This window comes from Spermophilus citellus, assembly GCF_964194105.1.
Source record: "Spermophilus citellus genome assembly, chromosome: 8".
Taxonomy (NCBI): Eukaryota; Metazoa; Chordata; class Mammalia; order Rodentia; family Sciuridae; genus Spermophilus; species Spermophilus citellus.
Window position 1 is genome coordinate 110,101,570 of NC_138189.1, and position 26,203 is coordinate 110,127,772.

Sequence of the window (26,203 nt, forward strand, 5' to 3'; positions counted from 1 at the left end):
CTGGAAAAATATAATCGTTGTTATTACATGTGCATGCTTGCTATGTTAATAAATAGTGTTAGTTGTTGGTTAATTCAAGTAAACTGTTGCAAGTGGCAGAGCAGAAGTCATGAGTGGCTCAATGTGACCAGCCCTAACTCAGCATAGTGACTTTACACACAAAGTCATGGTAGGGGGAGCAGGCATCAAAGAACAGATTTTCCTTTAAATAAACATTTTTATTAAAATAATACAAAGCTAAATCAAATAAAACTATTACAACAATAATTTGTGAAGTTAATCTTCTATTTTTCCTGGTTTAGGCCTGTATACATTTAAAATAACCTAAAAGATATTCATACACTAAAAGAATTACCATATAGTATCTTTTAATGAAATAATATACAAATTGAATTTTCCTTTTCATTGACTATCTTTTAGTCTCTCTGTTAATCTTTTAATAAAAATTTTAAAAACTTTTGTTTTATAGTTTTTTATTCCTCTTTCAATAAAGTTGAGGACACAAGTGCTTAAAATTAATCACGAATGCTCCATTGGAGGATTAACAAATTTACTCTTAACTGATGGACTTCAACTTGATCCATTGATTCGGACCACGAATTTCAAAAGGTGGGTTATTGTTGTAAAGATGGAAGCCTAATTCACCCAAAGGTGATTTCGGATCAGTTATAGCAAACTGGGCTGGCTCTTCAACTTGTTTCTTCACGTTAACTTCGATTTCCATCAACTCGTCCATACTGGTGAGCTTGTCCTTTACCATTGTCTCCTGGAGAAGCAAAATAGGGTCCTACTGACTTCTTACCTTCTGAACTTCTTCCTGTGTGCAGTACTGAGTCCTGGATCACTTGTACCATGGTCATGATAACGGTAGGTCTGCAACTCCATCAATATAGGCCCCTTTCCAGATCTACTATAGTCATCAACAAACTTTGTCGCCTCCCATACAGACTTCGAATGTCCAGCCCATCTACCCACAGCCCAGGCATAAAATTGTCTCTCTTGTAATATTCCGTGTTGGCTGATCCTCTCTCAACAGATGTCCCCAATCCATAGAGATTATTCTCACAGATGAGAACACAGAGTAATTTCCACAAGGCTGTCACATGGTGTGCTTCCGCTATCTGGCCCTGATTAGCAGCACCATCCCCATATAAAATCAAACAGATCTCATCGTTTCCCACATGGTTACAGGCCAGGGCAACACCAGCTCCTAGGGGCACCTGCGCCCCCACAATGCCATTGCCCCATAGAACTTACTGGAATACAAGTGCATCCAGCCTCACTTTTCTTTAGCGCAACCTCCTCTCGGGGCAGTCAGCTCTGAGTCCCCAGGTGTAGCCTATGCCATGATAGGATGTGACGACATGATCCGAGGGCTTTATTCCTGCCTCAAGCCCCACGTAGCAAGCTTCCTGACCGTCACACAAGTGACAGAAACCGCGAATACATTTCTGTTTATACAGCTGATCAGTTCCCCTGCGGGAAACCACCTGCATTGTCCTGTAGTATTCGGTCCCATCCTCCCTGGTGAGTACTGTTGCGACAGGAGGACCCTCTTCCAACCCCTAAAGATCGCAGCTCTTAATTTCAAACGTAACTTCTTTTGAAAAGTTACAAGAAGCCAGCAGCCCTCTGCAAGCCAGCTTCTGGGTGAGCCCCCCACAGCACGTGGGACACCGTGGTGGCCAGCATCTTCCTCCTGGTAGCAATGGAGCTGGGCTGCTGCGGCTCACTACCAGCCCGGCGGGGCTGGCGGGTGGGCGGGCTGGATTGCGTCTCCTTCTGGGCCCAGTGTACAGGGTGCCACCATCATGGTGCCAATGCAGCGGGGACCGAGGCCTGCTGAGCGCTAGACTGCCTGCGTTGACCGCATCTTGCAGTCCCACGCTACTGTAAAATCAGACAGAAGGTCGCTTCTTCTGCTTGAAGATTTGGCCTCAGGGGCGCGGATGCTAATTATCACCACCTTCATTGTTAAACTGGGATCATCTCAGTCCCTCTTCCCTGTTCAACTCCAAAGCATCCAGCATTGCTCCTCAAAGTTTCTCTTCATGGATGGACTACTTAAGAAGGACAAATTCAGTCCCTAAAGCACACAAGAGGCTGGATCAAAAATCTATCATCTTAGGAAGAGTTTTGAAAAGCCTTGTTTTTGATGTTTAAAATACATGTGAATATTTTATCCTACTCCATAATATGCCATACATATTTTAATTAAAGGGTCTAAATTTTTAATAGTTCAAATGATCAGCTCTTTTCAAAACAACCTAAAAAATCCACTGTATTAAAAAAAAAAAAAAAAAAAAAACTAGTGCTCCTAAAAAATATGCTTTTAACATCTGCCTCACCTGGGGGTGCCGGGAGTGTACACAAACCTCAGCCTGAAAATAAGGGTCTAATTCCAATAATAATCTTTGCATATGAATCTGGAATAATATAATAATCTGGAATAGGAATAATATGGTATAGGAAAATAGGAAAAATAGAGGCAAGGATGAGATGCAGACTCTGGTAAAAGTCTGGTGCATATATGATGCACCCATTTTCCTTATCCTTTTAAGGAATTCTGAAACCTTTTCAGTTCTATCCCTATTTTTTACTATCTTTTTGTTGTTGTTTCAGGATTTTTCTTCAACAGAAATATGTCTCAAACAAGTTCCCATAGACTTAATGGCATTGTTTTTTGGGTGTTTTGTTGATTGGGTTTTGTTTTCATCTTTGTTTTTCCTTTTATAGCAATCTAAATTGGACCAGCCTTATCTGGGGAATGGAGAAGCATGCTCTTATAATGCCTTTTTTTTTTTTTTTTGTAGTAACAATAGCAAGTGCAACTTCTCAGAAAGTGATCCATGAAATGAAATGTAGTTTGAATTAATTGCAAGAGAGCAAAAATTTGCTCAAACCACTAACAGTTTAATCATAAGACAGAAAAATTCTTAGGCCCGGGGTTGCAAAGGTATTATTTTATTTGTTGTAGTTTTTTTTCTAACAAGGTGATATCATATCCCAATAAGACAACTGTAATCAGGGATCTTATTTGGGTAAGAATATTAAACAATTCTCCTTAATACGTTTTTTCTATTTTATATCCATTGACTATTTTTAAATTATAAATTCTTATCCAAATTTCCCTATTAAACATTTAAAGCAGTTGTCTTCCTTATATCTAGTCACAACTTTTACTTGGGGCACTTCTTTTGGTATTCAGGCAAGGAGAAGAAAATAGCTTGTTAAAAAGTTATGATGCCTCTTAATACTGGATCCTCTTCCCATTTCCAATGGGCCTCATCTTTTACTCCATTTAAACTTCAACTGTTGGAATTTGCGGTCTTGCTGTGTTGTTTGCTCCCTCTTTGATAGTTAGCCTGTCTCTGCTGTTCTCTTTCATTCCTGCAGGTATTGGAGATCTCCGGGGAGCATTATCTCCATAAGAATGAGAAAAATGACACTGCTGGATGGACCAGCAGTGTTAATGGGTCACTGAGTGACAGCTGAGCCTTCTCTCAGAGGCATCAGCCAGGCTAGTGCTGCCAGGAACACAAGAGCTATAGAGTAAAGTGTGCCAATTTAATCTTGTCACATGTAGCCTGGGCTGCAAAGATACAGCTCCCCTTAAAAGCCCAGTGTGACAAGGCTAAAGCCGACTTATGACAGAGGAGAACATGCAAAGATGCTAATTTGAAAATATCTGTACTACAGGTTCCCTAAGAAGATGACCTTTTTAGGCAACAGGCTCCAAATAATAAAACGTGAAACTTCCAGGAACCTCATGGAAGGTTTTGCTCCATATATCCCAAATTCAACTTAAAGATAGGTGACTGAAATTGAACTTGCAGATTTTGATGTTGAAGTATTTTGGTTAAACTGAATAATCATGGTAGTGGATTGTGGATTTTTATTTCTGTCTTCCCAAATGCAGCCACATTTTCAAAGTAAAAGTGAGATTTCCAGACATCAGTGCAAAATTTCAAAACTGGCCAAGGATATCCTAAACTGTTGATCTCTCCTCTTGTATCCTCCCACATGGGCAACAGACAAATGATAGTGTTCTTTTCTTCAAATAATTCATTTTTCATCTTGTCATGGTTCAATACCAAGTTTATTACTAAACAGAACTAAGAAGTCATCTACATGTTCACCACTGAAATGTTGTTTGCAATTACAATTCCTCATAAATTCTAAGTTTTTAATTAATGCCAAGTCTTACGTTTAATCTGCTTGAAATTAAAGGAAAGCAGATGAGTACTTTTATAAGGCCAATGACAGACTTTATATTTAATTAATAAAAAAACCTAATAAAAGTAGAGCCAGTGATTATAGTAGCAGTCATTCATGCCAGTGTGACAGCATTTCACATTTCATGTCTGATGCTTGATCCTACAGGGGCATTTCTGAATTTATCTTAAAAGTGTCACTCCCCCTGCATTAGTAGCAATAAAATACTTTTTAATTACAGGCAAGGGTATGTTGGAAAAAAGAACAGCTAGCATATTTGAAAGATATTTACATTTCTCCAGTAAGAATTGCACTTTTCACCAAATGTTAAAAAAGCTGCTAAAGAGTGAATATGTTCTAGATAAATAATATCAGATCTCACTCTTATTATATGATTAGCAGTAATGTATTTTTTCATAGTTCTAAGATTTGTCAATTAAAAGTAATGAGTAAGAACTTGGTGTAAAAAATTAAGAGTTATATATAAATCAGAAAGGATTTTTCCCATTTGGTCTATTACTTTATCTCTCTTGGAGAAAAGGGAAAATGTCAGTATCATATAGTTTACAAAATAATGACAATCAGACAAGGTTCCACTCTAAAGTTACAATAAAGAAGGTTACTCCGGAACATTGGAGAGCCTTAGGAAAAAAAAAATATATTTTTTTTCTGCTTCTCCTCATGCCCACCATATTTTAAATATCGTTAAGTAAAAATTCAGGATAAATTACCAGGTAGAGAGGACTGGATTGGAAATAAGAAGAAAATAGGGAGTGTTCCTTATTCTAAGTGGATAATGATGGAGTGATCAAAAGAACAATATTGAGTTAATTTTTGAAGCACTGATGGGGTTACCTTCATTCTCCTGTGGATAACCACAGTGATCCATGAGTCCTCACACTAAAAGTACCCAGTTATCCTAGAGTTTGGGACCCAGGTATAGCAGATATGATAAAAGAGACCAAAATATAAAACTATAAAGAAAGAAAACTCCCAAGCATTCAGCAACCCATATTAAAGCTGTAGCTGAATGTGATCAAGTAACATAAGAAATAAAATTTCATGTATGTAATCTGATATCAAGATTTGCTATGCTCTAGTGTCTCAACTGGTAGAAGAGTTGTGGAGGACTCAAAAGTTTTGAACTGATTTCTGCTCTGAATTTTGAGTGATTTTGTAAAGGCATAATTCTTATTCGAAATAAAAATCAGTAACTTAATAAATGTTCCTGACAAATCAGAGCAATTTTTAAGAAAATCCAAGTCAGATTTAAAATTTTTATACTTGTTTGAAAGTGTTTTTATTCATCAGATTTTAATTCTCACTCACTTAAAACTCCAGGTCTCAAAATTTTATTCTGCAAATAAATATACACTTTTCCCTAGTAACCTTGATTTTAATAGCAATAAAATATATATCGAATGTGATGGTGAAATAAGGGTTTCTCTTCCATGTGCAACCAGTCTTTTGTAATATATTAGTTTCCCTTTAACTGTACCATTTTACATTTTCTTTATAAATGCCTTTCCACAACTCTTCCTTCTAATGACATTGAGTAGAATATTACTAGTTTCTAACATCAGTGAGCCCATTTGATAACATAATTAACACGTTTATTTCCTTTGATTTGGTTTCTTTGGAGACGACCTAAGAGTCACTGACATAGGTTTAAATAGAAAAGATTGGCAAAATTCCAAGGCGCTGCTGCCCCCTAGAAGGAAGTTTGAGCAGTGCACTTGACCAAAGTAGACAAATCTGAAGAAACAGAGGAAGAGAACAGATTGTGTGCCCTACTTTAAATACAATCTACTACTGACCACATCTTAATTTTCTTTGCCCTATCCTGTGCTAAGCTATGGTACAATACTACCTATCATGTTCTAAACTTGGATGGTAATAGATTCCATCCCATAGATTCATAAGAGATTCCTGTATGTATTTGAATATGTACAGACATGCCAGCAAATTTTTTTCTTGGTAAAATATTTTGAATAATGAAGATAAAATTTTAGGTTTTATATGTATTAATTTCAGATTTAAGTCATTGTTGTAAATATTTCCAGGCCCATGTACTAGATGTATAATTTTATAAAAACTTGACACCACAGTATCTTCATGAAATTTTACTACCACATTTTGTGCAAAACATTGCATCTCTTTGCTCTAGCAAGGAAGTTAACAACATTTTCCCATTTTACTCTTACAGTGTCCAGTAAGGCAATTATTCTCATTCCAATTTTCACATGAGGAAACTGAGGCCTAGGAAGTTCAGGTGATAGACAAAATTTATAAACCTAGTAAAAGAAAACCAGCAAAAATATTTAACATCCCTTATTCATCAAGCACACATGAACTACTTTCCTGTATATGTCCTCTTTTGTATTAAATAGTAAATGTAAAATAAAGACACACAATAAAATCCCCCTTTTCCTGGGAATTTTTCCTTAATCCAGGTCATTTGGAGGTGTTATACTGTGAGCTCTCCTGCATTTCTGGCACTGACTAGAGAAAAGGACACATCAACATTGAATGACAGAGGAAAGCGACACATGAGCAGCTGTTATAGAGGCAATAAAACTAATGAATTGCATTCCATGCAATGGTTACAATGACAGTTTGTCTTTATTAGGATCAATGATGAACAAATTAAAAATAGAGTACTGTCAAACTGAAACATACAAAACAGAACACTCTAATTTTGTAAAGTTGCATTGTCTCCTTTAATTTGGTAATATAGCAAAAGCTGAAAAGGCACACTGGGACATATGAAAACCAGAATCCCATAATTATGCAATACATTATGAATATGAATGCAGTTTCTCCAAGCAACCTAAGACAATGCAGTAGATGGTTTATGGAGCTTTTTGTGCGTGAGAACCTTTCTGTTCCCACGGACCCACTGTGCTTCTAGATTCTAAGATATTTCCATAGTACCAACACTGTAAATCTAAAAGGACACCACAGGGGAGCCTCAAAGCCAATTTTAAATTAGAGGCCCAATAGACGTCATTTGCGTTGGTAAATAAGAGAGTATGCAAGATGGGTTTTTAAGCTCAAACATGTGAGTCACTCATCAAAAGGATCATATTCAGACAGCGAGATTGTTTGGGATTCTTAAAAGAATTAACAAGCTCCTGTCAGGGCTGTCAGAGCCACCAGCAGGCCAGGCTGCTTCCATTCTCTTGTGACCCAAATACTGCACTAAAATCTATGTGTTTCTCCAGAAGCTTTTAAGCAGTCTCTACACCCAATTAGCCCTCTTCTCACCTCATGCTATGATTAATATGAAGCATTACAAGTTTTCCAAGGGATTTTCCTTATTTTTACAGTTCCCCCAGCCCTGCCCATATTTTACAGACTAAATAGAATTCCCACTGATGAGAGGAGAAATAAACTCTCTGAGGTTAGTAGGCCCAGTAACCACCAGCCATGTCCTCAGGTCTTACACGTAATTCATGGAGAGCCAAAATCTTATCTTCTGATGTAGAGCTTCTGGCCTGCACATACCAAGCGGCTCCCTGGCCACAGCTGTCTGGCTCTTGATGAAGTTTTAACATCTATCAGAAATTCCTTCCGGCTAATCTCCTCAGAGGAGGAATTCTCTTATCTGGAAATCTAACCCCTCAGCCTTTGCTACAGAACCTTCTATTCCCTCATAATGAGATACTGTTCTCACTCATACTCTCCCCACTCCCCACACCCCCACTGGAGAATCATCAATTTTGTCTTCTCCTTTGACTTTCTTTCATGCTCAAATTTCCTCAAGTCTGAAAGAAGACACCAGAGAGTCCTCATTGACTCTTTTAATCTCATCCTACATTATTCCTTTTATCTAGTCCAGCTCCACAAATATGCAGCCTGCACCCACCGTCTCCATTTACTTTCCTCTAATTGCTGCCATATGCTTCTGCAATCTGTGTCATCAACAATGAACTGAAATTTCTCACATCAAGGACTTGGTTAAATTTAATGACAACCTTAGTATTATCAGTCTTTGGAACTCTCCACCAAGTCTTTGTCCATGGATATTCTCTTACTCTAACTTCAAAAAAATATATATTTTTTTTTCTTATGCTGCTTATGCCCCAGACTTCACTTCCTAATATGTAAATTTGGTCCCAAAAAAGTAAATGCGGGTCTAAAGCTGAATGAAATGTGTTCTATTCTTGCCACCTTAAATGATTACCCGCAGGGATTCATGGGTTTATCGGTTTAATTCTCACCACCAGGGAGATGTCAATTCTATTTTCAACATGAACTTCCATTCACTCTTACTATTGTACCAGAAAGATGTATTTTAAAGGCTTTTATCTATTTAAACTTGAAAAGTTCTAAAAATAGGTATTTCCAACTTTCTCCCCCACTTAAAAGAAAAATAGTTTCTCTCTTTTTTTTTTTTTTTGTTATTATCAGAGACCTATTTCTGGTTCATAAAGTTAACATATACCTTGATATAGTATCCTTTTAAAAATTCTATACTAGGGCTGGGTTTGCGGCACAGTGGTGGAGTGCTTGCCTAGCATGTGTAAGGCCATGGGTTCGATCCTCAGCACCACATATAAGTATATAAAATAAAGGTCCATTAACAACTAAAACATTTAAAAATTCAATACTGTAAAAGCAAAAATAAAAACAAAACCAAAAAAACTCACCAAAACTTAAATGCTATTAAATTTTATCTGTTTTTAAAATTTTTCTGATATAATTAAGATCTAGTTTACATTTTTATAATTCTTGATGTTTTCTCTCTTAGCATCATATTATACCTATTTTCAAAATCACCAAAAGTTATTTAAAAGTTTGTTTCAATTGCTACAAAAAATCTTCATTTTATGAATATAATTCACATTATTTAATATAATATAAATATTCTCCTGTGACTGAACACTTGGGTTATTACTGAGTTTATACTATTTGCCAAGCACTGTGTATTAGTGAATATATTGATTTGTTGAATTCAGTTTGTAATGTTCTTACACAAATGTTTAATATTTTCAGTGTATGCACTCTTTTTCCATTTTTATTTACACGTAATTATATACTTAGATACTATTCTTAACTGCTTACTGTTTTGTTTTATGGCTTTAATTTTTGAAACATCAGGAATTATTGGATAATAAAGAGTGGTGACATAAAAATTTCATGTTGTCCACTTGGTTCTTGCCACTTCATGTATCAAGTAGTATGCATCTATATTATTTGTGGATGCTCACTTCACAACTATATATACATCTACATCTTCATACATTACTTTTTTCTAGTGTCTTTAGCCTTATTATCGGTTGGTTGTTTCCTATATGATCACTTTACAGTTTTCATTTTTATAGCATCATATAAATACATGTTGGAAGCTAGGCATGGTGGAGACTGAGGCAAGGAAGATCACAAGTCTGAGATCAGCCTGGACAACTTAGGTTGGCTCTGTCTCAAAAAAAATATATAAAAGAGTTAGGGATGTAGTTTAGTGGTAGAGCATCCTTGGTTCTATCCTCAATACCACAAAGTAGTAAAAAAGAGACAGAGAGAGAAAGAAAGAAAGAACAATTATATCTTTAATAAACAAGCCTTTTCTCACGATATTTCTTTTTCTAAAATAACCCTTGAAAACTTTATAGCATATATGCTATTTAATATGAAGACCAGAATGATTTTTTATTAAAGTAAGAAATAATTGGAATATGGATTAGAATTTCATTAAACACATTAAAATATTAGAAAGGATTCTATCTTTACAATACTTAGTTTTGCCATCCAAGATATGCAACTCTACTCAACAATTTTGTAAATTGATATCATGTGGTTTTCCTTATGAATGTCTTATACATTGCAAAGTCGTTTCTCTACTTGGGTGATGGTACTTTTAATAGACAATTATTTATTGACTTCTCCCTACATTCCAAGCACTTTGCTAAGCAGATTGCAAGCAATATTTTATATAACTGTCACCCCAATCCTATCACATAGATAAGATTGCCTTACTTATTGTTACTGATAAGAAAACCAAGGCTTTAATAGCAAGTATTTCCAGGAACCAGAGACAGCAAGTGATAGAAACTAGACTCAAATCCAGATCTATTTCCACAGCTTCTAATGTTTCATTATAAAGTTATCTCTGAGACAGAAAAAAATGTATTTTGAAAAGAAAAATTTCCAAGTTTAATTTTAAGTCATTTAAAAAATATGTAAAATTTATCAACCATCATTTCAGTATTTATTGAGATAGTCATTTCAGATATTTTCATTTAACTTATGGATATGTCGATATTCTAGCCCATCCCTAGAGGGGATGGGATCCCAGGAACTCACACAAAATATGTATTTTTGTTAAATGCCAAAGTGCATTACAAAATTTCTGGGTCTATGTAGGATCTAATGATTTATGGATACTTATTTAGAAGAAGGAATAGATAAGAGGTAACATATATATTTATTGCCCAATTAGAGTTTGGGAAAATAATATGTTCAATACAGTCTATTTCTGTCCATTTTTACTTGTTATTCATTGCCAAATGCATCATGTCTATCTTATTTTATATCTGCTTTCTCAAGAAAGAAATAGTGTTTGTTATTTATCACCAGTGTTTCTCCAGAATTTGTTTGCATTGAAACAATACAGGGTCTCTTGAATCTACAGTTGACTAATACCAATTATTTAACACTGACTATAAAATTACTCATTATGTGGCAACATGCATTCTGCTTCCCTTGAACACTAGCTTCTCAAAACTTATGGCTCTGCTATTTTGATGATGATGACAAATACAAGTCCTATCCATACAAACATAAGTCTTATACATAGTATGTAGGAAAAGTAAATGATAATTCAATTTTAAGTCTTGTCCATACAAGCACAAGTCTTATACATAATATGCAGGAAAAGTAAATGATAATTCATTATTAGTTTAGCTATAGGACATTTTTTATAATTTACCTGAATTTTTAAATTTTATAATTATAATTTACCTATTGAATAAATGTAGTAAAACAACAACAACAAAACACATTGTAAGAAAACAATTATTTTAGTCACATTTTTTCTTGAGCACTAAGGCTATGCACCATATTCCAGAATGTGATTTATTTTCATGTCAGTTAACTCTTGCCTTCTGCACATATTACAGTTTGGATGTAGTGTGCACTCAATGATGTTGAAATTTAGTTGTCAAAGTACCAGTTTGGGGAGGTAAGTTTTTTTATATTTTTAATTATTTTTTATTTTTCAGTTGTTGATGTACGTTTATTATTTATTTATTTATATGCAGTGCTGAGGATTGAACCCAATGCCAATGCGTCACACATGCTAGGTGAGTGCTCTGCCACTGAGCCACAATGCCAGCCCTGAGGTAGGGTTCTTAAGAGAGATTAATGTCTATCTTGCAAGACTGGATTATTTCTCGATGAAATTGATTAGTCTTGCAAAAATGGGTAGTTACAAAGTAGGTCAACTCCTTTTTCCCTTAGTTCACACAAATTTGTCTCACTGTTTGCTTTCACCATGTTAGTATGAGGACCTTTCCAGGCATGGCCATTCAATCTTTAATTTCCCTGCCTCCAAAATTGTGATTTAAATAAACCTCTTTTCTATATAAATTAGCTAATCTTAGGTATTCTGTTATCACAACAGAAAGTGGAATCAGGCAGCATATTCCCACTGGTGAGAAGGGTGATAGAAGTGAGAAGAGCACTCCTATTCTTACAAGGAATGGATTTTCCTCCTGTTTCACAGCTCAAGAACAACAATGAAAACCACAATGTTATATCAATAGAAGCAAAAGAGGAAATCTATAAGAAGGGCCTGATGGCTTGTGTATCAATAATCTCTTAAGTGCTAGGAGGAGATAGGAAGTTTATATAAAAGAAGCCTACTTGACAGGTGGAGTAAGGGATTGACTGTCCTAGCTACCAAATTGTTTATGATAGGTTCATGGTATAAGGGATGCCTGCTGCCAACTGAGCCCTCTTTGAGTGCTATAGACTGGAGGCAGCACCATGGTCATAACACTTGTGTGAGAGCCATTCCCTACTTAATGCTCAAACCTAAGAATCTATGCTGAATTAATCCAAAACTCATCAGGCCAAAAGTCTTGATTTTGTCATGTAAATGAGAGCCACACAAAACTGAGATATCAGCACAATTCTGGTATCTCAATATTGCATACTCTCAACAGAGTGGCTGATGTGAGTGATATATTTCTCAGGACACTTACATGGATATGGTGCCAGGCATGGGGCCATGGGATGACCAACAGGGAGGTGTCTCAAAGCTCCTCTGAGAATCTGGACAACTCCAAAGTGTCAGAGAATATCCCAAGGAGAAGAAATACATATGCATGTTATTATGATTTGATATGTAGTATCCCCCAAAACCTCGTGTGTGACCCAATGCAAGAAGGCTTAAAGGTGAGATGATTGGGTCATGACAGCCTTAACCCAATCAGAAAATAAATCTTCTAATGAGGATTAACTGAGTTGTAACTGTAGAAAGAAAGGATGTGGCTGGAGAAGATGGCTCCTTGGGGATATGCCTTTGGGGTATATATTTTGTCCTGGTTCAGTAGAACTCTCTCTTTCTGCTTCCTGATCATCATGTCCTGAGCTGCTTGCTCTACCACACCCTTATCCAATAATGTTGTGCCTGACTCTGAGTCCTGAGGAATGGAGATGGCTGTCAATAGACTGACTAAAACATGTAAATATACTTTCTCACACACAAATGTGTGTGTGTGTGTGTGTGTGTGTGTGTGTGTAGGTGTAATCTGAATAAGACACCTATATGCAAGTATATTATATAGATTTTCTAATTATAAATGCTTCTCAAATTTCTGTGATAAATTCAAATGATTAACATTAATTAATCTTACTCATTCACAAATTGCCTAGCCTGATTTCCACAAAAATCTTTTCTATAAAAAAAATCCCTGTTTTTCCCAATTATGGTCACATAGTACAAATCTGAATTCCAGAAGTCAGTTTTTCTAATAGCTAGTTCACTGTCATTTTCAATAAATTGCATTTATTTAAGGTCATTTTTTAAAATTTCTCATGTGTTACAATAATAACTTTTATTATATGTTTAGCTTATGACACTATGTTGAACTTTATCACAGATTATCTAATTCTCACAAGCACACTTTTATGGGGTAGTTTTATTATGCCACACACTTTCTCATGGTTAAAGTGAGTTCTATTGAAATTAATATCTTATCCCCCATGTCAAAGTTGTAAATTTTTGGCCAGATTATGAACCAGTTAAGCCTAAGTCCTGACTTTTCACACTTAACCATTGTACACTGGAGAAAGATAAGTAAAAAAGGCAGGCCCTCTGTCTTCAAGAGCCTTAAAGTCTAGGCAGAGGCCCAATCAAATTCCACTTCTTTCTGCCTGGGTTGTAAACAAATTGGTGTATAAGATGAAGGCTTCAGAAATGGAAGATCAAGTATCACTCTGATCTGTGTAGTTTTCACTGGAGAATGGCTTAGTGTGTGAGCTCTACTGCTCACCTGATCCCCAATTAAGCAGACTCACCTACTTAGTCACAGGTAATGCTGGGCTCAAGTGGTTTGGATCATTGAATGGGGAAAGCAAAGAGGAAGACATACAATGGGTTTGATGCTGATTCACGAGAGAGAGAGAGGACCTGAACCTGGCACTCAATTTTAATTTCCCAAGTTTGCCATCTGTATAAGTTTTCTGAGTGGGGTACCTGAAAAGATGACAAAAACCCAGAAATAGTCTACTCAATCCCAAGTACTAAGGAATTCCTCTTCTTTCTTATATGCCTGTCCAACCTCTCCTCTCCTCCCACCAACCCAATCCTTCCTGCCAGCCTATTGACCTGTTCTCCACCACTGGGGAACTCCTGTGTCTTCTGCTGCTTTGTTCTCATTGTTTCTAGTTTTTGTCTAGTTTTCTCAGTGGGTGACCCATTTCTCTTAGTATAGATAGTGAGTTCTATAAATTGTTGGTTTGGGGGTTGAAGAAATCTATGAATACTTAGAAATATTTCCCTTCTAAAAATATATACCTGGAAAGTACAAAAGAGTCAACTAATTTTGGGATAAATAATTATATGAATAAAAATGTCAGTTATGAAGTGAGCACACCAAGCATAATAGTTTAAATGCAAAGAAAGGGGATTAATTTTTATAATACTAATAAAAAATAATAGCTAGGAAAATTTTTAGTGAGAAATGTTCTTAATAGGAAGTGATCTAAAACTCCAACAAATAAACAATAAACACATCTGGTTTGCCCATAGGAAGATATTTTAAATATGTGTTTTTCTGGAAATTAATCATTATTGCCTAAAACAAAATAACATACTTGTTGGAGGAAGAGAAGAATAAGGAATTAAGAAAATAGGAGTAAACTTTATCTAAAAAATAACCAAGGAAAAATTTCTAGAGATAACTCCTAGAAAAGATCATTAAAGGAGTAGTCTACCTTATCTTTATTGAAATATTAATAATGGCAAATTAGTTAGTATATGGTATTTTGTAGAGTAGTAAAGACAAAGTCAAGTAAAAAGTAGATATTCACATACATGAGAACTTAGTATGTTAAAATATATAATAGCATGTTAGTAAGTAAATTGGATTCTGGCATATGGTATTGGGCAAATGAATAACCACACATTAATTTGACTACTTAGCTTACTATAACTCAAAAACTAACTTCAGTGTCATCCAAATATTAGTTATAAAGAAATAACAATATAAAATTCTAGACAAAATTTTGGACTATAGGAAAAGTATTGACATGAAATCTAGAAACAACAAGGATACAAACAAATTTGATCAAATTGTTTTTAATTATAGGCAAAAAGTGTGGTAAATTAAGTAAAAATTACCAAGTAAGGAAAATATTTGCAATACATGGAAATCAAATATCTAATTACCCTCTACACAAATAACAAATGAAGAAAAGGAATGGAAGGGAAAACACCAAAGAAGCTAGTTGCAGGAAGTTCAATAAAAAGAAATTATCAAGAAAAATTTTAAAATTTCAACCTCACTCATTATTAAAGACAACACAAACAATGAGACATAACACAAACAATGAAACAGTATTTTTATTAATTAACTAACTAATTAATTAATTTGAATTAGGTATACATGACAACAGAATGCATTTTGATTCATTGTGCACAATTGCAGCACAAATTTTCATTCCTCTGTACACGATGTAGTGTCACACCATATGTGCAGTCATACATGTACCTAGGGTAATGATGTCCATCTCATTCTACCATCTTTCCTGTTCCCATGTCCCCTCCCCACCCTTCCTTCCCCTTTGCCCAATCAAAGTTCCTCCATTTTTCCGATGCCCCTCCTCCTCCCCATTATGGATGAGCATCCACTTATTTTAAGTCCTCAGCTTTCCAAAAATTAAATTAAATAATGAACAGTACTCAAAGTATGAAAAACAGATTTCACATACCTGTTGCTGAAAAAATAAAGTGCTTAATGATTTGGGTATTTATCACTGGACCAATATGTATATTTTTGTTGCTTACTTTTATCAGATTTCTCTCTACTACAGAGAAAGAGTCCAGTCCACATGCAGAGAACTCAGTCTGTTTTGCTCAGAGTTGCAGTGCACTAGCTACTGTGGCACCTGGTGAGTAGTAGGCACTCGGGAAACACGTAAGGAAAGGGTTATATGTCCTTGTAACAACTCTTGTTCTCATCTATAAAGGAAGAAATGGGCAACAAAAATTTGATAAGGAAGCTTTAAGAAAACAAGCCATATGAACCATTGAGAGCAACTGATCTGTTTTAAAGATAAACATCTTGAAAATGTTTTTAATTGGATCAAAATAATGAAATCCAGATTTTTTAAGAAGTCAAGAAATAATGGGTTGGTAAAAAGATTTACTAGTTCTTTGAAACTGTACTTTCTGGTAAAATAATAAAAATAAAGCAGTAAGAATAAAACATTAAGAAGGAGCATATGTGAAATAAAAACGTTTTTTTTTAAATGAGACAATGAACATATACATAGTACTTTGCATTATATCCCATACCTTGCAAGTTCAAATCATCTGATACTGAAAGTCTGCAATGTTTATTTGCAATATTTATTTGCTCATGTTTAAAAAGCCCAAGGTAACACATGAGTCATAGTGAATGAAAAAGATGTATATAGTTAATTTGTAGTTGAACTGCAACATATATGAAATTCTAAATAATAGAAGATTTGGGACAAAAATATGCAAATATACATGCCTCCATGTCATTGACGATAAAGTAGAACAATTACAGACAAAAATCTAAAATGAGAATCATACCAAAACAAGAGCAGGTTGTAAATAGAAGCAGAAAACATCAACTATTAAACACTAGGTGCACTTCAGATAGAATCGATAATGCCGAATCAGAGCTTTCGATAAGCAATGTGCTTCCACACCTTTCTCAGTGTATCAATATAGATTATATTGATGGGCTCCAGGGCCTTCAGACTTGTGTTTGGGTTTGGCCAACAAGCTTTGGCACAAGGGCATGAAGAATTGACTTGCCCAGTTCCCATCCTTTAGGGTAATCAGAAACACCTGCTTACTGGTTCTGGTCCTCAGTCTTTTCCTAGTAGCTTTGCCAAAAGCAGTTTCCTGTAACCAACCCCCTTGCTCCTCAAGGCTAAGGGTGGCACCTCCCACAAGGTCACTGCCTCCCGCCTACTGTCTTTATTAATCTCATCTTCTCTTGCTCATATCACTTGGATCTATGTCCTGCCAGGTCTTTGATATCCCAAATCCTGGAAGTATTCTCTCCTAGCCTTTATTATGTTATTTGGTTTCACTTTGGATTTTTTCTTCTTTTCTTTCCTCTTACTCCCTCCCCTTCCTTCCTTCCTTCCTTCCTTCCCTTTTTTCCTTCTTTGCTTCTTTCTTTCTTCCTATCTTTAATACTTAACTCATTGGCCGTTATAATGAAACCTATGACCAACAGTGACTTTTTCTTTTAAGAAAAAACAATTCTCAATTCACCACTCCTTCTTATCAGGATCTTTCTCAGATTTTGTCCTCAGAAGGCCCTGAAATTACTCACAATATATATCAGTTAAAGGTAGAGTTCTGCTTGTTTCAAAGAATCCATATTCATAGTTGCTTGTATATTAAAATTTCATTATCTCAGGTAAAAGACTTGAGATAATGAAATAATGGAATTTTATTGTCTCAAGAAGAAATTCAGGGTCCTTTCAATTCTCTGGTTCTCTAGCTGTAGTAGTTAGCCCTGTCCTGTTCTTCAATTTCAAGGTGGCTGCTAGTTCTCCAACCATCAGATCTGCATTTCAGAGAGCATATAAAGAAAGAATTATAAAGGACAAAAAGCAGGTGAAAGGCATATGCCAGATATCTACAGAGTTTTCCTTGAAATTACACAATGTTATTTCTGTGTTTGTTTGACAATTACTGACAAAACCACACTTAAGGAAAGAGCTAGGTAAGCTGGAAAATCTAGCGTTCTCATTAGTCATATAGGTAAAAGAAAGGATTCAGTTACTCAAAAAGAGGAAGAAGATAATGTATTTTGGAATAGATGACTATCCATGTGTGGCAGAATAAACTAAATTAACTAAGTGTACACTTACCAGTGCTAAAATTTTCTACATTCCAAATTATGTCTGGTCATCTTTCAGAGGTTTTGCCATGAGATTGAAAGGAGACAATCAGAAATCTGGTAATAAAAGCTGAAACAAATACAAGGACAGGGTGAAAAACCTTTCCTTCAATTTTGGCCAAAGAACAAAAAAGTACCTCAAGATCACCTAAGAAAAAGAGAGTTAGTGGAGGAAGGTATTTAGATTTAGTCTTGTTAGAATGCTGGTCAGTTTTGGAGAATGACCTGTAAACTTCTTAAGTGAGAAAAACCTCTAGCTAGAGATGAATTTTTGCACCATCCATTTGCCAAGCCAGGGGTAGGTGTCAGGGAAGTCCCATCTGTCAAATGCTCACTCAGTAGCTCTGAAGAAAGCTTAAAAATGGTGGTAGTCACAGTCACAAGGTCTCATTTGCTTTTTCTTTTATATTCCCAAATCTTTTCACCTCCATTTCCTCTCAGCATTGAGTGTCTATCTACAATTTGGTGCAGCAAAGTGAGGTTTGTCTAGTAATATGGCCACCATCATTTCTTGTGAATCAGTACTTTGGTCTTGTACCTAGCTATTGCCGACACCAATTTTCTACACAGAATAATTGAGAACTAAGAAAATTTCTTCCCAAGAAGTCTTTTCCATTTTACCTTTATACCTGTCCTACCTCGTAAATGCCTTTTGGAGCTAAGTGGAAAGTTTCTGACCTGAAGCTGCTATCGATGCTCCATTTGCAGGGGCCCATGATTCTGCAGACTTTGCCACAGCTCTATTTTTGGCTTTCATAAAGTTCTTCCCAATTCCCCATCATGAAAACACAGGCCATACCTTCAGGCCCGGTTATAATAACCAAATCACCTGAACCACACCCAGCAATTGTTTAAGTGCCTTCCATTCTTGAGTCAGTGGATAAGCTACATTAAATTAAGAATTTCCTTCCAGGCTTTCCTGCTTGGTCCTGAATTCAGAATGGCATTTGGGGCAGTCAACTCAGTGTTGCTTACCTAGGCTGCTCTCCCAGATGAAGCTTTGCCTCACCTGTGCCTGTTTAGCAACAGGTCTGTCTGCAATGTTTTGAGATCTGAAACCAACCACATCATTAAAAGACGGCAGTACTACCGAGGGTCACATTGGCTAATTCTCTCATCCCAGATGAGGACTGTGTCTTTGCTGAGGACCCTGTTGTTTGAGCTCTGATTGTCAGACAACCTTTGCCTGCCTGCTGGCCCATTTTTGCAGCATCAGGTATCTAGGTTATAAAAGCTTCACTGGAAAAATACATATGGAAACACTGTTCGTCTATCCCCCAAAGCAAAGACACACCATGAGTCATGTTATTTTGCTACATTTTGCTTGTTAATTTTCTCCTTGAAATTTTACTCCCTGTGATTTTTTTTTCCTAACATCTAGTCTAGCATAAAAATTGAAATGTTGAGTTTTATTATGGGGGGTTAATTGAGAGTTCAAAAAGGGATATTTCAGGGAAGTCAACTTCTATTATGGGCAGAAGATGAGGTTTAATAAGGAAATCAAATGAACTTGCAGATTTTACTCTCTGTTAGGCAGACTAACCCACCAACACCCAAGCAATGCTGTGAAGTTTCCCACAAGGAGGAGCAGGATGGTAGGCAGCACATTATCAAGGGAGAAGGAAAGCTGAACAGGATCCCTGGGTTGTATTTTCTAAATTTGTAAATCCAATAAGTCCTTCCCTTCCCATGAATCAAAATGAGTAAAGGAAGAACAGCGATAGAGCTCAGGAGTACTATACTTTTTGAATTCTCTTTATGTAAAAAATAACAGAAATAAAGATCTCTGTCATTGGTTCAATAATTTTATTTGCCCTGATATAAAAGGATCAATAAAATTATATATCTAAAATGACAGTCAGGTAGAGATCAGGAAGCTAACAGAACTTTTAACAAGAGAACAATCTATTTTCTTGATTAGTATTTCTCAATGGACAGTACTTCTCAATGTACTACTTGCATTTTGAAAGACACAGTATTTAGATGTACAAAATTACTCTCACATTCTGGATCATTTAACAGCGCTGGTCATTGAGCACCAAGCGGCAGTAGCACTCCTCCTCCAATCACTGTTACAATACTATCCCTTTATCAGTGATTTTGTTTCCTGTAGTCAACCATGATCTGAAAATTTTCTGTGGAAAATTCCAGAAATGAACAAAAAGTTTTAAATAACTTTTAGCAATGTGTATTGTTGTTATTGCTCTTTTATTACCATTGTTGTTATTTTCTTACAATGTCTAATTTTTAATTAAATTTGTCATCAGTATTGTATGTATAGGAAAGAACATACTATAAATAGAGTTCTTGGAATGTGTTCTCCACACATAAGAGGGAGTTACTATATAGAAAACAGTCTTCCTACATGTTCTTAGATATTTTCTAAGTGGTAGCATCTTCCCCATCCTCTAACAATTCTTCCAGGTGATCCAGAAGAATTCTCAGATTGAGCTCTGAATTTTAAAATATGAGCTAAAATTAAGCTAGAGGAGAGGTGAAGAAATTGTGTTCCAAACAGAAGCAACACTTTAGAAAGCCCTGTGTTCAGGGGGTTCATAGCATATTCAAATATTCAAAAACACCTCTGTGTGAGGTGCCCAGACAGTGAGGGATACACTAGCAGAGGAGGCTAATGACCCAGGAAATATTAGTGTAAACTACAGATGTTGTTTAATAGAAGAATGGCATATTGAACTTTTGTTTTAAAGTGAATCGTTTCATTACATCTTTCTCATTTGCAATAAGCTCATTTTGAGTTAATATTAATTGTTTGCATCATCTTGAGCACCTTTCTAATTCACATGACTTTTTTTTAATGTGTGTGTATGTGTATGTATATATAGGTTTTTGCTTATTTGTGTTTTTGGATTTTTTTTCAAATAGAACAAAAGCATTTCATATAAAATGAAAACAAAGCATGTTTTAATTACCTAGGCCTCCACTCCTCATTGATTTCCACACCACATAACCACATATAAGATGAAAATAAATTCAATTGTTCCATACCTCATATACTGCACACAAGCCTCATTCTCACTTTGCTTAGTCTTTAAAACTTGAGGAAAGAAAGCTTTTAAGATCTGCTGATGAAGGTGTTCAGTTAATTAACAAATAGTAGAATAAGAAGAACTTATTTTAATTGTTCACTTCCACACTCCCACCCTGAGGACAGGCCCTTTCATGAAAGAACACTGGTACTGACAAAAAAGAGGAAAGGACATCATAAATGACACAATTACTCCAAAAGAAATGTGAAGATACAGACTAGACATTACACATTCCTTCATCATTTGAATGGAGAGGGAACAATCTATATTATATTTAAGATGAGAGAGAGTGATTAACCAGGTAACAGCATATGTCTTCATGCAATGTAGACAGTAAAGTCCTAGTTAATGCTGCTTGTGGAATGAAGTCATTATGCTCAATGGAGGGACAATAATTTCAATACATCTGGTATACCCATAGCCAGCTCAAGGTTAATTTCTTTTCTTCCATTTAACTAAATTCATTCTAATCGTCTGTATTTTGGAGTTTCAGAATTCATCCTTTTACCGATTAGCTGAAATAAAGAATTTTACAAAATGTTCAAGGCTATTTTCAAATAAATACCTGACATAGCCTTCAGTATTCATTATATCAGTTTCTAGGAAACCAAACACATAATTAGGTCGTAAATTTGGGGTCTAAACTTAAGTTAAAATATTTTAATTCCCAACATATGCTTTCTCCATAGTAATTACATAGTGCATAGAAAATTTTACAAAACATGTATTTTGGAATTTTTATTTTGAGATGGTTTTTGTATTGCAAAGAAAATACCTAAGACAGCATCATGCTAAATAGATGCCTGAAACTAGCAGCAAATGAGATCCATGGAGAACACAAGCAATTATTGCTTCATCCGAGGAATGCTCTAATACAACTACACAAATCACCTTCCTGAGAGTAATGAAAATATAATATATTCAATAGTTAATTCACTTAATAGTACTAATTGAGAAGATACTATGTGGCAGGAGATGTTATCAGAGAGGCAACAGGGAGCTCAGTCATGTAGGCATTAAGAATTACCAAAACTGAGCTTTATTTTTAATAAGGTGGAGTCATTAAAAAGTTTGAGAAGAAAAGTGACAAAAAATTAAAGAAGTATGTTTAAATTAATGTTTATAATGAGCCTTAAATATAAAAGGTAAATTAATGTCGATTGGGAAAAGAATTAATTATAGAATTTACATTTATGTGATGAAAATATGCTGAAGGGTTGTACTTAGGTACTCTGAATTTAGAGGAAACAAAATAACTCCTAAATTATTACTTTCTTCAATAAAAGGTAACAAACTTATTTTAAATAGGACTGGATTTTTTTTAAAGTTTTTCCTACATTGCTAAATAATTTGAGCTACCAGTTAGACTTCTATATATTAAGAACTATTGTAAGAATTTTTCCAGGTTATAGGTAGAGTTAAAAAAAAAGCAGTTTATTAATAAGCAATGTGAAAATGGTTTTAAAAGTGATGTGCATATACTCACGAGAGAGCTTAATAGACTAGGCAGACTTGAGTGGTTTTGCCATTAAATAATCTTTTCTAAGACTTTAAGCTGATTTTGAACAAATTGCATTTATTCATATAATGAGAAAGAGGAGAGAGAAAGAAATGGAGAGAGGAAGAAAGGGAGAGATGGAAAAGAAGGGAGGGGGAAAGAGAGAGAGAAGAAAGAAAGAGAAAGAGATGGAGAAGATAAGAGAAAAAGTTAATGGAGGTGATAAGGAAAGGGCAAGAGAGTGAGCAATGAGCAATGTATGTGAAGCTGTATCTGTGTGTGTAGAATTACATCATTTTATTTATTGTAGTAGAGTATGAAGAATGGGTAAGAGGAAACTAAGGTAGTTACACATGTGACATAAAGAGATTTCTATTACAAACTCATGAATTTGGAACTGATCCTTAAAAAAGTGATGAGACAATATAAAAAAAAAAAACAAAGTTGTGACATGATATTATTTGCATTTTCAGGAAATCATTTTGGCTTTCTTATGTTCTAAAGGAGATAGCCTAGATGACTGAGAGAATATTTGGAAGGATATTTAATCAAGCAAATAAGAAATTGTGATGATCTTATTTAGGAATTTCTGTAAAGTGGATGGAAGGTGATAGACTCTGAGGGGACCTATCCAAGAGGCAAAACTGATGAGAGATGGTATTTGAATGGAGGTGGTCATGAAAGAAACTGACCTGAAAGATGGGCATTTTTAGCTTATTTAACTAGAGCTAAGAAATAAAAATGGAAGAAAGTGTTTAGGATTTAAAGTCAGTAAATTTAAGAATTTGATTTTAGACATGTGATGTTTGAAGTGGTGTGAAGCAGTTACATTGTCATGTAAGCAGCGTGTCTCCATAGGAAGATTTGAGCTGAATATATACACGTGAGTTTAACAACATGTATATTGTTACTACAGGGAAGATGATGAGGTTGCTTATTGAAAATATGTGTCATAGCAATGGCAGCTGGAAGCCTCCTAGGACCAATACCAAAAGGGTATAAAGAGGAGAGGATACTTGGAAGAAAAGAAAAAGAAAAACAAACAAACAAAAATACACAAATAAAAACAAACAAACATGAAAGGAAAAATAAAGAATGTGTTGCTTTCCTAACCTAAGAAGTTCCTCTTCCTTCCTATTGGTAAGAAGTTTTCAATAGGAAGGAAGAGGAACAGCCAAAGTTGAGGCAATTTTTTTTTAAGTTGGAATATTATATTTTAAACTAAAGTTTATAATTCTATAGGCCAGGGGTCTTGTTACAGTTTTGCTTTCTCTTCAGAATATCTAGTGAACTATGTATGTATTAAAGTGCTTAACATGATTGTAAGTCTAATAGCTGATCCATCTTTTTGAGGCAAATATATTTAAGCACTATGTTTTACATATATGGGTATATGTGGAATTAAAATTTTTATGATATTTAAATACATACACACACAGCAGAGAAGCCTAAATAAATGCATTTATCTCACTAAGAGGAAAAAGCTATTTTTATTAGTCTTGATTCTTCTTATTGATTTACTGAGTACAGTTTGTCATATTTACTCATAATTCATACATGCATAGAACCTTTATTTTATAGTACAAATATAGTAATTTCAGAAGCTGAATATATTCTACTTTCTTTTTAAGTAAATTTTAATCAAAAATTGCCAGATGTCCCTATAGGTAATCAAGAAGTTATGGTACATCAAATTTATTTATAATAATAATTTAATAATATCAAGTAGAACCTCAGCTTATAAATCTAACAAAAACTTCATTAATATTTGAATTAAGTACTCCCATTATTGCATATGTAATATTTAAAACTGCATGGCTTATTTGTCAAATTAGTTACTGCTAATCATATTAAAAGTGACAATTTAACTTTTAGATGTATTTTGATCCCAATATTGCTACCTCGTGATTTGGAAAAAGGAGAGACAAAAGACATTTTAAGGTGGAATTGCAATCAGGATTCATAATCTCAAATGCTCAAAGGGACTAGTTATGACAGCCAAGAAAACTGAGTTTAATGTAATGAGATATGGTATAGATCTAATCCAGTATTCCAGGAAGATTGTGTCCAGCTGATGATGTGGCCCACCACCAAGCTATAGGCAGCATTTCTTTTCCCATGAAATATTTTGAAAATAATGTGCATGGAATATAGTCACTAATGGTTACCATGGAGAATAGGAATATTTCATTAGGGTATAACTCATGTTTACACATCATGTCAAGTATTAGCCATGTGGTTTTGTCTTTACTATCACCTTCTATCTTCTGTACTTATGCCATGCTTGGTTTTTCCCCATGGCATTTGGTATTTTAATTAAATAATGCCTCTCTTCATTCTGTTCAAACATGAGAAAAGTTTGACTATGTAATTGCAGGATTCCATTTTACTCTCATTGTTTAGATTACCACTTTATTTAATTGTATATCCTGAAGAAAGAATTATGGGAGTAAGTTTGAAGTGGTTGTAATTATAGTGGCATTTAGGTTAAATAGTGGAAAACACACTTTGCAATTTTAAAAGCACATTCAGTTCTGCTAGTTGGAGACTCAGAGTATTAGACTGAGATGGGTTTTATGCTATTTGATTTATTGCTATATTGCAGCTCAAATTTTGAAAGGATCAAATAAGCTGAATTGCTGGAAGAAAATATTTGAAAAAATAGCTTAAGATATTTTTAATATGTAAAACCAGAATTTTAAATATAGGTAACCTCTGAGATGCTCATGCCTGACTTTGAAACACCTGGTACTCATCAGGAGCTCAGCTGGTTCTCATTGGTAAAGAGTCTCTTAGCCCTTGGGTGAAGGATAAAGAAATGGAAAGTGCTTTTCTGATTCATTCATTCTGTTGCTGAGTCTAATTCGTAGTGATGAGGAAAAGATCTGTTCACAAGATAGAATGAATACTTGTCCTGGAAATTCTAAAAGAGGCTAGAAAGAGTCTTACTCTCCCACCAAGTCCCTTTTCAAAACTGGGGTTGAAAATTAAAAAACTGAACTTCATCAGAAAAGAAGAAATTTAGGGATTTCTTCCCTTGGAGCTTTTCAAATTTCAATATTTGGTTACTAAGTTTTGGGATTTTCGTGGACTGGGGTTCTTCTCAGTATCTTGCAGAATGAAACATAAGAAACATGTCCTTGGATGCTTTTCACTCTTTATTAACTCCCCTTGATGTTCCTTATATCTTCCTTTCTGGGTCATTTAATTGGAAGTTTTTATTCACTCAAACTTCAAACTTCACCTCTGTCCTAAATTTCAGAGATAATTGTTTTTATACTTGGGACTTCCAAGAGTAAAAGACTTGGGAATTAATATCACAAGCCCAGGTTTCCCCAAAAACAGCAAGCTCTTTTCTTACCCACTCTGTGTTCTACCACACCTCCAGTCATGAGGACTTGAGAGGGGTAGGTTTCTTACCAATCCTTGATTTGTATTTCAAGCTCTTGCCAAGAAAAAAGAAAAAGTTTCCCATGGCTTTTTGCTAGGGCTTTCATAATCACACTGCTATCCTGATTTTTCTGTAGGGACTATTTATTGTTCCTATAGTTAATGACTCCGGGTCTGCCTCTAAGAGAAGTAGGATTCCTGGAAGAAAAGTAATACTTGCTACCTGACACTTGAGTGCAAGCTATGGTTGCTGGGAGATTCCTATTACATCATCCTACCCCTCAGTTGGGTACCATGGTTAATAGCATCATCTTGAGTGACTCCAGGTCCGTTCTCCCTCATCAGCCCTTATTTGGATTGGTAACACCTTCCCACCTATGCCAGTCCTACAGGTGAAGTAAACCCTCCATCACCAACCCACATACATTGATAAT

At 35.2% G+C, this 26,203-nt stretch overlaps 1 protein-coding gene across 1 annotated transcript; it reads right to left on the reverse strand.

Annotated features, from left to right (window-relative positions):
* Positions 1–556: 556 nt before the first annotated feature.
* On the reverse strand, positions 557–1,972 carry PDHA2 (pyruvate dehydrogenase E1 subunit alpha 2; the record flags this gene model as incomplete). Its single annotated transcript, XM_081304376.1, is given in 10 exon segments — positions 557–787; positions 791–831; positions 834–951; positions 954–1,246; positions 1,249–1,279; positions 1,283–1,322; positions 1,324–1,565; positions 1,569–1,652; positions 1,654–1,779; positions 1,892–1,972. Coding segments are annotated over 10 exon segments (1,287 nt in total).
* Between the last annotated feature and the right edge of the window lie 24,231 nt (positions 1,973–26,203).